General features: G+C 37.5%; 1 protein-coding gene across 3 annotated transcripts in view; it reads left to right on the top strand.

The window, feature by feature from the left end:
* MARCHF1 (membrane associated ring-CH-type finger 1) overlaps nt 1-14,184 on the top strand; it is an 867,095-nt gene extending 852,911 nt beyond the window's left edge. For all 3 annotated transcript variants that reach the window (XM_033215596.1, XM_033215593.1, XM_033215591.1), the window contains one exon: nt 9,934-14,184. In XM_033215596.1, coding sequence (XP_033071487.1) covers nt 9,934-10,232 — 299 coding nt within the window. In that variant the 3' untranslated portion in view covers nt 10,233-14,184. The remainder of the gene's footprint in view (nt 1-9,933) is intronic.
* Nucleotides 14,185-16,540: the final 2,356 nt, after the last annotated feature.

Raw genomic sequence — 16,540 nt, 5'->3', positions numbered from 1 at the left:
CTTGTGATAGTTTGCTAAGAATGATGGTTTCCAGCTGCATCCATGTCCCTACAAAGGACGCAAACTCATCCTTTTTGATGGCTGGATAGTATTCCATGGTGTATATGTGCCACATTTTCTTAATCCAGTCTGTCACAGATGGACATTTGGGTTGATTCCAAGTCTTTGCTATTGTGAATAGTGCCGCATAAACATACGTGTGCATGTGTCTTTGTAGTAGAGTAATTTATAATCCTTTGGGTATATACCCAGTAGTGGGATGGCTGGGTCATATGGTACATCTAGTTCTAGATCCTTGAGGAATCGCCATACTGTTTTCCATAATGGTTGAACTAGTTTACAATCCACCAACAGTGTAAAAGTGTTCCTATTTCTCCACATCCTCTCCAACATCTGTTGTTTCCTGACTTCTTAATGATTGCCATTCTAACTGGTGTGAGATGGTATCTCATTGTGGTTTTGATTTGCATTCTCTGATGGCCAGTGATGACGAGCATTTTTTCATGTGTCTGTTGGCTGTATGGATGTCTTCTTTTGAGAAATGTCTGTTCATATCCTTTCCCCACTTTTTGATGGGGTTGTTTGTTTTTTTTTTCTTGTATATTGTTTGAGTTCTTTGTAGATTCTGGATATTAGCCCTTTGTCAGATGAGTAGGTTGCAAAAATTTTCTCCCATTCTGTAGGTTGCCTGTTCACTCTGATGGTAGTTTCTTTTGCTGTGCAAAAGCTCTTTAGTTTAATGAGATCCCATTTGTCAATTTTGGCTTTTGCTGCCGTTGCTTTTGGTGTTTTAGACATGAAGTCCTTGCCCATGCCTATGTCCTGAATGGTACTACCTAGATTTTCTTCTAGGGTTTTTATGGTATTAGGTCTAACATTTAAGTCTCTAATCCATCTTGAATTAATTTTCGTATAAGGGGTAAGGAAAGGATCCAGTTTCAGCTTTCTACTTGTGGCTAGCCAATTTTCCCAGCACCATTTATTAAATAGGGAATCCTTTCCCCATTTCTTGTTTTTGTCAGGTTTGTCAAAGATCAGATGGCTGTAGATGTGTGGTATTATTTCTGAGGACTCTGTTCTGTTCCACTGGTCTATTTCTCTGTTGTGGTACCAGTACCATGCTGTTTTGGTTACTGTAGCCTTGTAGTATAGTTTGAAGTCAGGTAGCGTGACGCCTCCAGCTTTGTCCTTTTGACCTAGGATTGTCTTGGCAATGCGGGCTCTTTTTTGGTTCCATATGAACTTTAAAGCAGTTTTTTCCAATTCTGTGAAGAAACTCATTGGTAGCTTGATGGGGATGGCATTGAATCTATAAATCACCTTGGGCAGTATGGCCATTTTCACGATATTGATTCTTCCTATCCATGAGCATGGTATGTTCTTCCATTTGTTTGTGTCCTCTTTGATTTCACTGAGCAGTGGTTTGTAGTTCTCCTTGAAGAGGTCCTTTACATCCCTTGTAAGCTGGATTCCTAGGTATTTTATTCTCTTTGAAGCAATTGTGAATGGAAGTTCATTCCTGATTTGGCTCTCTGCTTGTCTGTTACTGGTGTATAAGAATGCTTGTGATTTTTGCACATTAATTTTGTATCCTGAGACTTTGCTGAAGTTGCTTATCAGCTTAAGGAGATTTTGGGCTGAGACAATGGGGTTTTCTAAATATACAATCATGTCATCTGCAAACAGGGACAATTTGACTTCTTCTTTTCCTAACTGGATACCCTTGATTTCTTTCTCTTGCCTGATTGCCCTAGCCAGAACTTCCAACACTATGTTGAATAGGAGTGGTGAGAGAGGGCATCCCTGTCTTGTGCCAGTTTTCAAAGGGAATTTTTCCAGTTTTTGCCCATTCAGTATGATATTAGCTGTGGGTTTGTCGTAAATAGCTCTTATTATTTTGAGGTACGTTCCATCAATACCGAATTTATTGAGCGTTTTTAGCATAAAGGGCTGTTGAATTTTGTCAAAAGCCTTTTCTGCATCTATTGAGATAATCATGTGGTTCTTGTCTTTGGTTCTGTTTATATGCTGGATTATGTTTATTGATTTGCGAATGTTGAACCAGCCTTGCATCCCAGGGATGAAGCCCACTTGATCATGGTGGATAAGCTTTTTGATGTGCTGCTGAATCCGGTTTGCCAGTATTTTATTGAGAATTTTTGCATCGATGTTCATCAGGGATATTGGTCTAAAATTCTCTTTTTTTGTTGTGTCTCTGCCAGGCTTTGGTATCAGGATGATGTTGGCCTCATAAAATGAGTTAGGGAGGATTCCCTCTTTTTCTATTGATTGGAATAGTTTCAGAAGGAATGGTACCAGCTCCTCCTTGTACCTCTGGTAGAATTCAGCTGTGAATCCATCTGGTCCTGGACTTTTTTTCGTGGGTAGGCTATTAATTGTTGCCTCAATTTCAGAGCCTGTTATTGGTCTATTCAGGGATTCAACTTCTTCCTGGTTCAGTCTTGGGAGAGTGTAAGTGTCCAGGAAATTATCCATTTCTTCTAGATTTTCTAGTCGATTTGCGTAGAGGCATTTATAGTATTCTCTGATGGTTGTTTGTATTTCTGTGGGGTTGGTGGTGATATCCCCTTTATCATTTTTTATTGCGTCTATTTGATTCCTCTCTCTTTTCTTCTTTATTAGTCTTGCTAGCGGTCTGTCAATTTTGTTGATCTTTTCAAAAAACCAACTCCTGGATTCATTGATTTTTTGGAGGGTTTTTTGTGACTCTATCTCCTTCAGTTCTGCTCTGATCTTAGTTATTTCTTGCCTTCTGCTAGCTTTTGAATGTGTTTGCTCTTGCCTCTCTAGTTCTTTTAATTGTGATGTTAAAGTGTCAATTTTAGATCTTTCCTGCTTTCTCTTGTGGGCATTTAGTGCTATAAATTTCCCTCTACACACTGCTTTAAATGTGTCCCAGAGATTCTGGTATGTTGTATCTTTGTTCTCATTGGTTTCAAAGAACATCTTTATTTCTGCTTTCATTTCGTTATGTACCCAGTAGTCATTCAGGAGCAGGTTATTCAGTTTCCATGTAGTTGAGCGGTTTTGATTGAGTTTCTTAGTCCTGAGTTCTAGTTTGATTGCACTGTGGTCTGAGAGACAGTTTGTTATAATTTCTGTTCTTGTACATTTGCTGAGGAGTGCTTTACTTCCAATTATGTGGTCAATTTTGGAATAAGTGCGATGTGGTGCTGAGAAGAATGTATATTCTGTTGATTTGGGGTGGAGAGTTCTATAGATGTCTATTAGGTCCGCTTGGTGCAGAGATGAGTTCAATTCCTGGATATCCTTGTTAACTTTCTGTCTCGTTGATCTGTCTAATGTTGACAGTGGAGTGTTGAAATCTCCCATTATTATTGTATGGGAGTCTAAGTCTCTTTGTAGGTCTCTAAGGACTTGCTTTATGAATCTGGGTGCTCCTGTATTGGGTGCATATATATTTAGGAGAGTTAGCTCTTCCTGTTGAATTGATCCCTTTACCATTATGTAATGGCCTTCTTTGTCTCTTTTGATCTTTGATGGTTTAAAGTCTGTTTTATCAGAGACTAGGATTGCAACCCCTGCTTTTTTTGTTCTCCATTTGCTTGGTAGATCTTTCTCCATCCCTTTATTTTGAGCCTATGTATGTCTCTGCATGTGAGATGGGTCTCCTGAATACAGCAGACTGATGGGTCTTGACTCTTTATCCAGTTTGCCAGTCTGTGTCTTTTAATTGGAGCATTTAGTCCATTTACATTTAAGGTTAATATTGTTATGTGTGAACTTGATCCTGTCATTATGATATTAACTGGTTATTTTGCTCATTAGTTGATGCAGTTTCTTCCTAGCCTCGATGGTCTTTACATTTTGGCATGTTTTTGCAATGGCTGGTACCGGTTGTTCCTTTCCATGTTTAGGGCTTCCTTCAGGGTCTCTTGTAAGGCAGGCCTGGTGGTGACAAAATCTCTAAGCATTTGCTTATCTGTAAAGGATTTTATTTCTCCTTCACTGATGAAACTTAGTTTGGCTGGATATGAAATTCTGGGTTGAAAATTCTTTTCTTTAAGAACGTTGAATATTGGCCCCCACTCTCTTCTGGCTTGTAGAGTTTCTGCCGAGAGATCTGCTGTTAGTCTGATGGGCTTCCCTTTGTGGGTAACCCGACCTTTCTCTCTGGCTGCCCTTAAGATTTTTTCCTTCATTTCAACTTTGGTGAATCTGGCAATTATGTGTCTTGGAGTTGCTCTTCTGGAGGAGTATCTTTGTGGCGTTCTCTGTATTTCCTGAATTTGAATGTTGGCCTGCCCTACTAGGTTGGGGAAGTTCTCCTGGATGATATCCTGAAGAGTGTTTTCCAACTTGGTTCCATTTTCCCCCTCACTTTCAGGCACCCCAATCAGACGTAGATTTGGTCTTTTTACATAATCCCATACTTCTTGCAGGCTTTGTTCATTTCTTTTTCTTCTTTTTTCTTTTGGTTTCTCTTCTCGCTTCATTTCATTCATTTGATCCTCAATCGCTGATACTCTTTCTTCCAGTTGATCGAGTCGGTTACCGAAGCTTGTGCATTTGTCACGTATTTCTCGTGTCATGGTTTTCATCTCTGTCATTTCGTTTATGATCTTCTCTGCATTAATTAGTCTAGCTGTCAATTCTTCCACTTTTTTTTCAAGATTTTTAGTTTCTTTGCGCTGGGTACGTAATTCCTCCTTTAGCTCTGAGAAGTTTGATGGACTGAAGCCTTCTTCTCTCATCTCGTCAAAGTCATTCTCTGACCAGCTTTGATCCGTTGCTGGCGATGGGCTGCGCTCCTTTGCAGGGGGAGATGCGCTCTTATTTTTTGAATTTCCAGCTTTTCTGCCCTGCTTTTTCCCCATCTTTGTGGTTTTATCTGTCTCTGGTCTTTGATGATGGTGACGTACTGATGGGGTTTTGGTGTAGGTGTCCTTCCTGTTTGATAGTTTTCCGTCTGACAGTCAGAAGGACTGTCTGTTGGTCTGTTGGAGATTGCTTGAGGTCCACTCCAGACCCTGTTTGCCTGGGTATCAGCAGCAGAGGTTGCCAAAGATAGAATATTGCTGAGCAGCGAGTGTACCTGTCTGATTCTTCCTTTGGAAGTTTCCTCTCAGGGATGACTCCACCCTGTGAGGTGTGGGGTGTCAGACTGCCCCTAGTGGGGGATGTCTCCCAGCTAGGCTACTCAGGGGTCAGGGACCCACCTGAGCAGGCAGTCTGTCCGTTCTGGGATCTCAACCTCCGCGTTGGGAGATCCACAGCTCTCCCCAAAGCTGTCAGACAGAGTCGTTCGCCTCTGCACCGCCCCCGCTGCTTTCCTATTGGACCTCAGCTGTGGGCTGTCCCCAGAGGTGGAGTCTACAGAGACAGGCAGGTTTCCTTGAGCTGCTGTGAGCTCCACCCAGTTCGAGCTTCCCAGCGGCTTTGTTTACCTACTTAAGCCTCAGCAATGGCGGGCGCCCCTCCCCCAGCCTCGCTGCTGCCTTGCGGATAGATCGCCGCAGACGGCTGTGTTAGCAGTGAGGGAGGCTCCGTGGGCGTGGGACCCTCCCGGCCAGGTGTGGGATATATTCTCCTGGTGTGCCTGTTTCCTTAAAGCGCAGTATTGGGGTGGGAGTTACGTGATTTTCCAGGTGTTATGTGTCTCAGTTCCCCTGGCTAGGAAAACGGATTTCCTTCCCCCTTGCGCTTCCAGGTGAGGCGATGCCTCGCCCTGCTTCAGCTCACGCTGGTCAGGCTGCAGCAGCTGACCAGCACCGATTGTCCGGCACTCCCTAGAGAGATGACCCCAGTACCTCCGTTGAAAATGCAGAAATCACCGGTCTTCTGTGTTACTCGCGCTGGGAGTTGGAGACTGGAGCTGTTCCTATTCGGCCATCTTGCTCCGCCCCCTAATTTGCAATTCTCTAATCGCATATATCGATAATCTTACCATCTGTTTATCTTCATTGATGACATATCTCTTCAGATCTTTTGCTCATTTTGAAATTATTTTCTTATTGAATGTTAACAGTTATTTGTATATTTTGGATACAAATCCTTTTTTCAGAATGTGTTTTGCAAATATTTTTTCCTGTGGCTTGTCTCTTCATTCTCTTAACAGTGACTTCCTCAGAGCAAAAGGTTTTAGTTTTAATAAAGTCCAATTGATCAATTTTTCTTTTCATAGATCATACTTTGATCACCTAAATTTTCTTATCTTTTAGAAGTTGTATAGTTTCACAATTTACATTTAGGTCTATAATCCATTTTGAGTTAATTTTTGTGAAAAATGTTAAGGTCTGTTTACAGACTCATTTATTTGCATGCAGATATTTAGTTATACCAGCACCCATTTGTTAAAAAGACTATCCCTTCTCCATTGAATTGCCTTTGCTCCTTTGCTAAAGATCAGTTTCCTATATTTGTATCGGTCTATTTCTGGGCTATTCTGTTTCACTGATTTCTTTCTTTATTCTTTCATTGATACCACACTGTCTTGATCACCGTAGTGGTAGTAATCAAGGATAGTGTCAGTTTTCAAAAACCCTGTTCTTCAACTTCGACATTGTGTTGGCTATTCTGGTCTTTTGCTCTCCATATACATGTTAGAATCAGTTTGTCAATATCCATAAAATAACTTGCTGGAATTTTGAATGGGATAGTATTGAATCTGTAGATCAAATTGGGAAGAACAGTTATCTTAATAATATTAAGTCTCCCTACCCATGAATGTGGAACATCTTATTTCATTCAGATATTCTTTTATTTCCTTCATCGCAGCTTTATAGTTTTCCTCACATAAATCTTGTACATATATTGTTAGGTTTACACCTAAGGTTTTTGTTGTTGTCATTGTTGTTTTTGTTTTGTTAGCACAAATGTAAATTAGCTGTTTTTAATTTCAAATTCTGGTTGGTTGTTGCTATATATAGGAAAGCAATTGACTTTTTGTAAAACTTTGTATCCTGCAATGTTGTCATAATCATCTATTTAAAAAAAAAAAACTTTATCAATTCTTTGAGATTTTATACATAGACAATCATATCATTTGTGAACAGATAGTTTTGTTCATTCTTTCCCAATCATCTTTTATTATTCTTGTTTTATTGCATTAGCTAGGACTTCCAGTGCGATGCTGAATAGGCATGGTAAGAAGGAACATCCTTGTCTTGTTCCTGATCTTAGGGGAAAAGCATCTAGTTTCTCACCATTATGATGTCAGCTATAGGTTTTCTATGTTCTTTATCCCATTAAGGAAATTCCATTCCATTCCTAGTTTTTATCATGATTGAGTGTTGGATTTTGTCAAATGTGTTTCCTGCATTTATTGATATAGTCACATTTTTCTTTAGCTAATTGATGTGTTTACATTGATTTCTGAATGTTGAACCAACTTTGCATACCTAGAATAAATCTCTATTGGCTGTAGTGTATAATTGTTTTTATACATTGTTGAATTCAATTTGCTAACATTTTGTTGAGAATTTTTGTATCTGTCCATGAGAGATACTGGCCTATAACTTTTCTTCATAGTAATTGTCTTTGCTGAATTTGGTATTGGGTAATGCTGGTCTCACCTGATTAGTTAGGAAGTATTATCTCTTCTATTTTCTGGAAAAGACTATAGAACATTGATGTCATTTCTTCTTTAAATGTTTGGTAGAATCCACTAGTAAAATTATCTGAGCTTGCTACTTTCTGCTCTGAAAGGTTATTGTTGATTTAATTTCTTTAATAGATCTAGGGATATTTAGATTATCTATTAATTACACCTGCCACTGTAATGATCTCTTATTTCTCCTGTGTGAGCTTTGGCCAATTATATTTTGAAGTATTATTTCCATTAGGATTAATATTCAAGATGATGACTATTATGAATTATTCAAGTCATAAAGAAGTCCTTGCATATGAGGAGTTAGAAAAAAATTACCTTTGCTACCGGTAAAGGTTCTAATACATTTGATTGCATATATTTAATCTACTGGAAAACTAAGTTCAGATTTGATTACTCAAAGAGGCATAGAAATTTATTTTAAACTGACAATGCCGGCCGGGCGCAGTGGCTCAAGCCTGTAATCCCAGCACTTTGGGAAGCCGAGACGGGCGGATCACGAGGTCAGGAGATCAAGACCATCCTGGCTAACACAGTGAAACCCCGTCTCTACTAAAAAATACAAAAAAACCAGCCGGGCGAGGTGGCGGGCGCCTGTAGTCCCAGCTACTCCGGAGGCTGAGGCAGGAGAATGGCGTAAACCCGGGAGGCGGAGCTTGCAGTGAGCTGAGATCCGGCCACTGCACTCCAGCCCGGGCGACAGAGCGAGACTCCGTCTCAAAAATAAATAAATAAACAAACAAACAAACAAACAAACTGACAATGCCAAACAGAGCAACAAATTAATGAAACATCAACAACAGTGAGAGGCTTTTCATGTTTTCTTACAATCCCTTTTAAGATCAGAGAACATTTTTTTCCCAAAAAATTTCAAAGGAAGAGTCAGAGCCAAAGCATTTTGAAAAGAAAAGGAGTTTACTTGCAAAGGTTCAAGAGAGTCAGATTTCAGAAAAGCTGGATGAGCAAGTGAAAAACATAACAGGTATTTAAAGAAAAATATAAAGAAGATTACCATGATAACTAAGTTTGCATTAATTTGTTCATGGAGAAAAAACAAAATCTTACCACATGATGATCATATCCACAAAGATCTTGCAACATGAGCTAAATAAAAGTCAGGAATAAAATGGTCTTTGTTGGGGTCTGGGGATATAAAGAAAATACTCAATGTTTCATTATTTTGGGACCAGAAATTGACAAGGTAACCCTGTTATTTTTGGTTAATCTTAGGGTACAAGGTGCTTCACATGACGGAAACAGGGCATGACTTCTGCTTTGCTTCCAGAAGCATAAAGCAATGTCACTACTACAAAATATAGATACGATATTTCTTATAACTCTATTCACTGTTATAAGCAAATAAAAATCCAAAGTCAAATCATAGACTCAATTACCATGGTTTTTACACATTTCTACCATCCATTCCTAGTGCTCCGTATTGAGCCATACTGAGCTATATTTTTCTCCTTCACAACTTTTCACTTACGGGAAGACAGCTATTGTCCCCCGCACTATTGTAATGTGGGCAAGAGGACCGCTTGTCCCTCATATATTTAACACTCTTGACCCTCATATATTTAACATTCATAATTATGTGTTGCCTAAATACTCACTGTTGTAGTCACTGAAACACCTGTAAAATAATTTTAAAAACTGTATATTTACAAAAGAAAGCCTATTTCTAGTAATGATGATGGAAATTAAGAGAAAATATAGACATCTATAAAAGTGTGATGGTTCTCAATGACAAAATATGATTTATGAAACAAATGGCTAAAATCCTAAATATTTTGCACGTTTGTACTGAGGAATTCTCTCTCTGGTGAGATATGGCAGCTTCTTCTTTCCTCTCCCTTTCACTCCTCCCCATCTCCCTTCTTCCATTCCTTCCTTTTAAATTTTAAAAGAAATGAGGGTGGAAAGACCTATACATACAAACCCATGCATGTACCCATCCCTCATCTTCTTAAAAGGATTTTAAACTCTGATTCTTCCATTATGTTCACTAGCCTTCCTTAAAGGTTTAGCTTTAAGGAATAAATGTCAGTGTCCAAATATCCAAAATCTAACATATTATCTCATAATTATGATAGGTACTTGATGCTAGGAGAAATAAGAGATTTGACAGAAAATTTCCTGATATACAATTTTGACAGTACATGTAGGATACTCAAAAGGAATTAAGCCAATTCACGTTATAATTCTTTCTAGTTATTCACAATATATTCCTTGTTAACATAATCTAGCAGGCAGGCATGGGCTTTTGAAGGGGCATAGAAAAAAAATGACCAAATCCACTGAGGACAACTTGGTGATAACATTCTCTCTTTTTTATTTCAAAGGTGTCCTTGAATGGCCATTTTGGACAAAACTGGTTGTGGTAGCCATTGGCTTCACAGGAGGTCTTGTCTTCATGTACGTCCAGTGTAAAGTCTACGTTCAGTTGTGGCGCAGGCTGAAGGCCTACAACCGTGTGATCTTTGTACAAAATTGCCCAGACACTGCCAAAAAACTGGAGAAGAACTTCTCATGCAATGTAAACACAGACATCAAGGATGCTGTGGTAGTGCCCGTATCACAAACAGGTACAAATTCACTGCCATCTGCAGAGGGTGGCCCCCCTGAAGTTCTATCAGTTTGATGGAAGCTGTTGGGAGTTCCTTCACCGACGAATATCTTTCTAGCCCTCAGCCACTACAAATGACAGAAGTGATCTTGAATTATTTACTCCCTTCAGCTCCTCCTTTCTCCTACTGACACATTTTTCCTGACTTTGTTCAAAGAGGAAAGGAGAAAAACACACCAAATGCCCAGGATCCCATGAAGGATAGCGTGAAGTATGATATGGAAATGTGAAGTTTGCCAGAGAATGATTTCTAAGACAATTAAGAACTACTGGGGCAATGAATGCTTTTAGGCAGTAATCAAAGATTAAATGGACCCATGATACTCTTCAAAGTAACAGGGGAAAAGTTCAAGAATACAGACTTGAATTGCAATGTGTATTACTTCTAGGGTCTTGTAATGTTAACTGTCTCATCTGGAAATAACAAACATATTTGGTTTTAAGCCTGAAATTGTCTGCATTATCCCTAAGTCACACTGGAAGCGAACTTGGAGGATGCGTATTTTGATATGTTTTGACAGCTAACAGATTTTTATGGTTTATAGTGGAGTCCGGTTATTTTGACAGATGCATGTTTTTTAAATAGATGCAATATACACTTGAAGACATTGATATTTGGAATTATGTCTAAGTCATGAACAAAAGATTTTTGGAAAATGTTCAGATATAATTACCTCTGTTAAATACCCACAGAACTCAGTTATCAAGTCTTATATTTTTTTCTGATTCCTCTAATATAGTGCTGTCCAATAGAAACACAATAACCACAAATGCAGGCCACATATGTGAATTTTTAATTTCCTAGTAGCCCCATTTTAAAAAGTAAAAATAAATGTTAAAGTGAATTTTGATTTTTAAAAAATTTAACACTACATGTTATTTCAACATGTCATCAATATAAAAAATTAAGATAGTTTATATCTGTTTCTTGAACCAAGTTTTCAAAATCCAGTTTGTAATTTAAAAGCACACTTCAACTTGAATTAACTATGTTGGATAGCACAGCCGTAAAATTAGAGACTAAGCTTCTGCTTTATTTAACAGTTGAATATTTCAAAAAAGTTTCATTCATTCTTTTATTTCAAAGTCTCATAAAAGTTATGATTTTTTAAAAGCACTAAATTAAATTAAGTATCCTCATTTTAAAGTCAGATGAAGTTCACATCTCTAAAGGGTAAAAATCCAAAAGTATAGAAAGATAAAATAATCTGCCTGTAGCAAAATTGTGAAATTAATTTGTTTGTTACTATGAAGTACTTACGATAGGGGAATAAAATTACCTATTTTTGTTATGTAATCAAATGTGTAAGGCTTATTTCATCCATATGAGGTGTCAACTTGACAGATGAGTAATTATGACTAAGAATCTAGACCTTACTTATAAAAGCTCAGTTAGAAAGCAAAAATAGCAAACAGATTCTGTGGTAAGTAATTAATTGTTTAGGTTTGACAGTTGATTATTGTGTTCTTTGCATATTCATGTAAAACTGATGTGTGAATGGCATTACAGTGAGTTAATGATTATAGATATAGTAGCCTGTCAAAGAAAGATGTCCTACATTAAAAAAGGTGTCACATTATGTTAGCTGTCATTATTTATTAACATGAAAAGGCAATGATGGCCATAAGAACCAAAGCATGAGTATCACATTGCACAAATCTGGGTATCACATGGATGCACTTTGTAATTATCAGTGTGCTTGTTCTTCACAGATCATAGGAAAAAGGAAAAAAAAAAAACAAACCTTTAAATGAGGAGAAAGATGGTATGAATATTAGTAGTGGCTGACACTGAGTCCAAATAGTCTTGATTCCTAGAAATAAACAAAAGGTAAACAATGTCAATTTTGTGTGTGTGTATGGCGTGTGTGTATTCATGTATATAAGCGGGGAAAACATTAAGGTATTCAGTCAGGAAACACAAGGTTTAAAACTCATCTTTCTTAAAACTTGTTATAAGCATAGGGAAAACAAAGTCGAGGTAACTTAACCAAAAATTCTGTATAAATAAGGATATAAGTAATGTTTTAAAAAACATGTGGACCTTAAACAAATTAAATTGTATATTAAATTCCTCTTAAATTCCCATTTTAAATATTTAAGATAAATACATTTATGAATAACAAATCTGTGGGTGATTTAACCATGGCACCACATCCAAGGGATTAACCTTAATGCAATTTTCCTGTTAATTGTCCCAAGCTTCTTACTAATCCATTTTCCCTGTGGGTTAGTAATGGCAACATGCTGTTTACAGATATTCCCGGGGAAAAAACATCTAGACATCAGCAAACAAAGAAATGTTGATTTCTCTTTTCGTTTGCTCTGAAAGTAAAATAGTCATTTACCTTAATTAATATGGAAAATATTGTTTAAATTCTGTACGAACCTAAACAAGATAGGTTGCAGGGTTGATTTCACAGTGGAGGATGGTTGGCTAAAATAAAGCCTCATATATTAAGGGCTTTATATTTAACACTAAGAAAACATTTCTAGAATGAAAAGCAAAGATAAGCATTATTGTATTAATAGTAAAAGAGGACGTGGGATTTTAAAACTATATCTAAATTCTTGAAATTAACTTTTATGGGCTTGGACATTGTTGAAATGAGAAAATAATATAGCTTCTTGGCAGGTTAAAAGTCAACACTTGATTTTGCTCTTCTGACTTTTTGAAACCCTGAAGTTCTGAATTTCAAGATTTTAAGAAGCTTTTTAGCAATGGTTGTTTATGGTTCAAACATCTGAAATAACTACCTACATTTAAAATCTAATGTTGATTATTTTATTTTTACATTCTGTGTGGCAATGGAACATTTGCCCTTTCAAACAATAAAACGATTTAGCTTCGTGGCAGTGTTTTTTTGTAGACTGATTATACCCTTCAAAAAGAAAAACTGCTCTACAGAATGCCAATTTTGAGGCATGTTTACCTGCTCATGGAAGAAATAAAATGGAACTGAAAAAAAAGGACTAAAATTCAAGAATGAAAGTACAGTTGTGTTAAAAACCTTGGCTCTTTATAATCATGAATCTTCAGTATTATCAATACCATAAACCAGACACTGATGCTGTTAGTTTTTTAAAGAACTATCACTCTTATCGTACCGGAGCAAAGATTACATTGTAAAAGAAAGAAATTCCAAATTTTTTCAAAGTAAAGCCCAAAAGGCAAGCTTAAGTACAAAACTGAAATAAAAATGAACACAATCTAAACTCAAGTGAGCCCAACAACCTGATACAGCAATGTGTAACCTGCAGGAAGATAGGTACAGACTGAAGGAGTCTTTCAAAACACCCCAGCAGTCAATCTCACTCTGCGCTGCTTCTACACACGATTATAGTCCCAGAGAGACGACCTCATAGTTATATTTTATCTAGTTTTACAAAAGGTCCTTGGGTACTCTTTAAAACATCTATTCTTTGGCAGGAAAATTAGCTCATTAGAGCAATGACAGCATTAAGGGAAATTATAAGGGCCCTGGGGCTGAGGTGGGAAGATTCTTCCATCTGCCCCATATAGTTTACCCTTCCTTGCCTTGAAAATGAATCTTTTGGAACAGAGTACAGCTCTTAAAAGTTACTAATATCATTATTATTATAGTTGTTACATAATACTTTAATTAAGAAAGATGAAAACCTTTTTTCTTTCCTAAGTCAGCCCAATGGTGCTATTTTACATATCAACACAGTTGAAAGGAAGTACTGTTATTTTGGGCTGCAGTGTTTCCTCCACATCTAAAGAAAGCCCATTTTGAAATTGGATACTGCATTAAAACAAAGAAGGAAAAATTATTTTAACTGTGTGCAGTTTTTGAAATTAGGCATTTGTACTATTTTGGTTTTACATAATTCTCTTGCATTAACAATTTACTGTTTTGTGAATCATGTGTACTAAAGCAAATTAAGAAAAAAAAAATAACTGTCTGTGAAAGACTTTGTATATTAAACAAGTGACGCAAACCTTGGTTGTGGTTTCCACACTTTTTGCCTAACAGACTGATATTTGTATTTGCAACGTCCAAACACACATAAGTTAAGATTTTACAAGGGTCTGAACATATATTATTTTAAAGCAAACCTACGTTGACTAACACATGACATGGTACAAAGAAATAAATACACAGAGGGAAACCAATGAAAATAAACAATGTGGACTTTCAAACCTGCTTTAAAAAAAAAAGCTTAAGAGAAATCACAGGGTAATCTAGAGGGATTTTCTCAAGAATAAGGCTTGGATATAGACAAATAAGAATATAACAGCATTTTTCTATTAAGAGCTAATAGTGGATTCAGATAATTGCATGGATAATAAACATTAAAAGCAAGATATTACAATCTAAGAGGCTTGGTGATAGCAAAACACAAAGCCCTTTCCAAATGTCCAACTTATAAGGACCTACAGGGCTTTCTACCAGTCTGCTAACTATACGAGCCAACTCTTCCGCCCAAACTGGAAATCTGAACTTAACACCCTCCCTCACCACTAGAAATTAGAGCAAACATTCCTAGATCATTAACCACTGCCATTGTGTGTTCAATGATCCTAAACTGGGTGCTGTGATAGAGATTACCAAGCGTAGCAAGGATGTGGGGGTAGAGATGCTTTAGATAGAGAGGACACTTTTAAGCTCTAGACCTAAAGGAAGACAGAACAATCATTTATTGTTGGCCTTGCAAAAGCTCAGAGAATGGCAACACAGGCAGAGGGAATGATAAATACCAAAATCCTGAATGGGAAATGTCAAGCAAGGCTGATGGATTTGGCCAGTAGGGAAACAAGCCCTTGTAAGATTCTTTATTACAGTCATCCCTCAGTATGTGTGGAGGACTGGTCCCAGGACCTCCTTCGAATACCAGAATTCATTGATGCTCAAATCCCTGATATAAAAATGGTGTAGTATTTGCATATAACCTATGTATATCCTCTTGTATACTTAAAATCATTTCCGGATTACTTATAATACCTAATACTATGGAAATAGTTGTTACAATGTATTGTTTAAAGAATAACAACACCAAACAAGTCTGCATGTTCAGTACATACTTTTTTTTCAGACTATTTTTCATCTGTGGTTGGTTGGATCCAAGGATGAGGAACCCTTAGATAGGGAGAGTCAACTGTACTTACAGAGGCAGTAAAATGCAAAGGTGTGGCCTTCCCATATGTCTTGTCCTACAGAAAGACACAAACAGAAAAGGGGCCAGATGACCTGATAATGCTACATAAGGGGAAGGGCACTCTGTTGCTGAGATGCTGAGTCCATTTTGCAGCTAAGTATTATATTAGACTGGTACAAAAGTAATTGCAGTTTTGCCATTAAAATTACTTTAAAAAAAGGACAAAAACTGCAATTACTTTTGCACCAATCTTGAGTCATTAGTTTTATAGGCTGCAGCTCTATGCTACAGTGTCTCGAGGTGGAGTGTCAGAGGTCATCAGAATCCAGGTGATGACAAATTGTCTATCTTCTTCCCAGAAGATCGGGAGGCAAATGATATCCTCCATATCTCCATGTTCTGGGAAGATTACAGGACACTCTTCCAAGGCTCAGTCAGGTCATCCCTGGCAAAACCCTGCCCAGCTTGAACCAAGTGAACATACACAAGGCCATCAGGGTGCTGGCAACAGGAGCAAGAACAGTGGCAAGAAGGCCAGTTAAGAAGCTACTGCACATAGGACAGGCAAGACATGGTGACTTTGGTAAGGATGAAAAGTAGAGACTGCCTGACAAGGGCCAATTTGATTTTATTTTGGAAGTGGAATCACAAATACTCGCTAATTAAATTATATTGCGGGAAGGCATCAAGGATGATTTTACAGGCAGATTTCTGGCTGGAGAAATTGTGTGAAAAACTTAGAAAAATCAGGTTTCTGAGAAAATAAGGAGTGGGAAACAGAACATAAGTAGGAGTATTTGCCTGTGAAAGGAAAAAAAAGATATATCCATTAAATCAAAAGAAAGTGGTAATTTGTATTTTCTCAAAGATGTATAAAAAGGTTGAACATTGAGAAGGCTAGTATTCAAGTCAAGCTAGAAAAAAATTAAAGAAGGTAGTAAAATAATTATCTCAAAGTTAGATGGTCTGTTTGATATTCTTCAGCGATGTTGAGCTGCCTGAGAACAGGCATGAAGGAAACATAGCTATTACTTGGTTTGGGTTCTGAAAGAGAAATAACTGTTACAGAGTCGGGGCAAAGGAATTAAGGGTATATGCAGGGAAGCAACTATGAACTTGAAGCTAAGCTCAACAAGATAGATGATGCATGAGAGTGAGGTCAAAGTGCAGAACTTCAGCAATGGAGAGGGGTGGTGACAATG

The sequence above is a fragment of the Trachypithecus francoisi genome, unplaced genomic scaffold (assembly GCF_009764315.1).
Source record: "Trachypithecus francoisi isolate TF-2019V2 unplaced genomic scaffold, Tfra_2.0 Lachesis_group1, whole genome shotgun sequence".
Classification (NCBI taxonomy): Eukaryota; Metazoa; Chordata; class Mammalia; order Primates; family Cercopithecidae; genus Trachypithecus; species Trachypithecus francoisi.
This window is presented reverse-complemented; position numbering and strand designations above follow the sequence as displayed.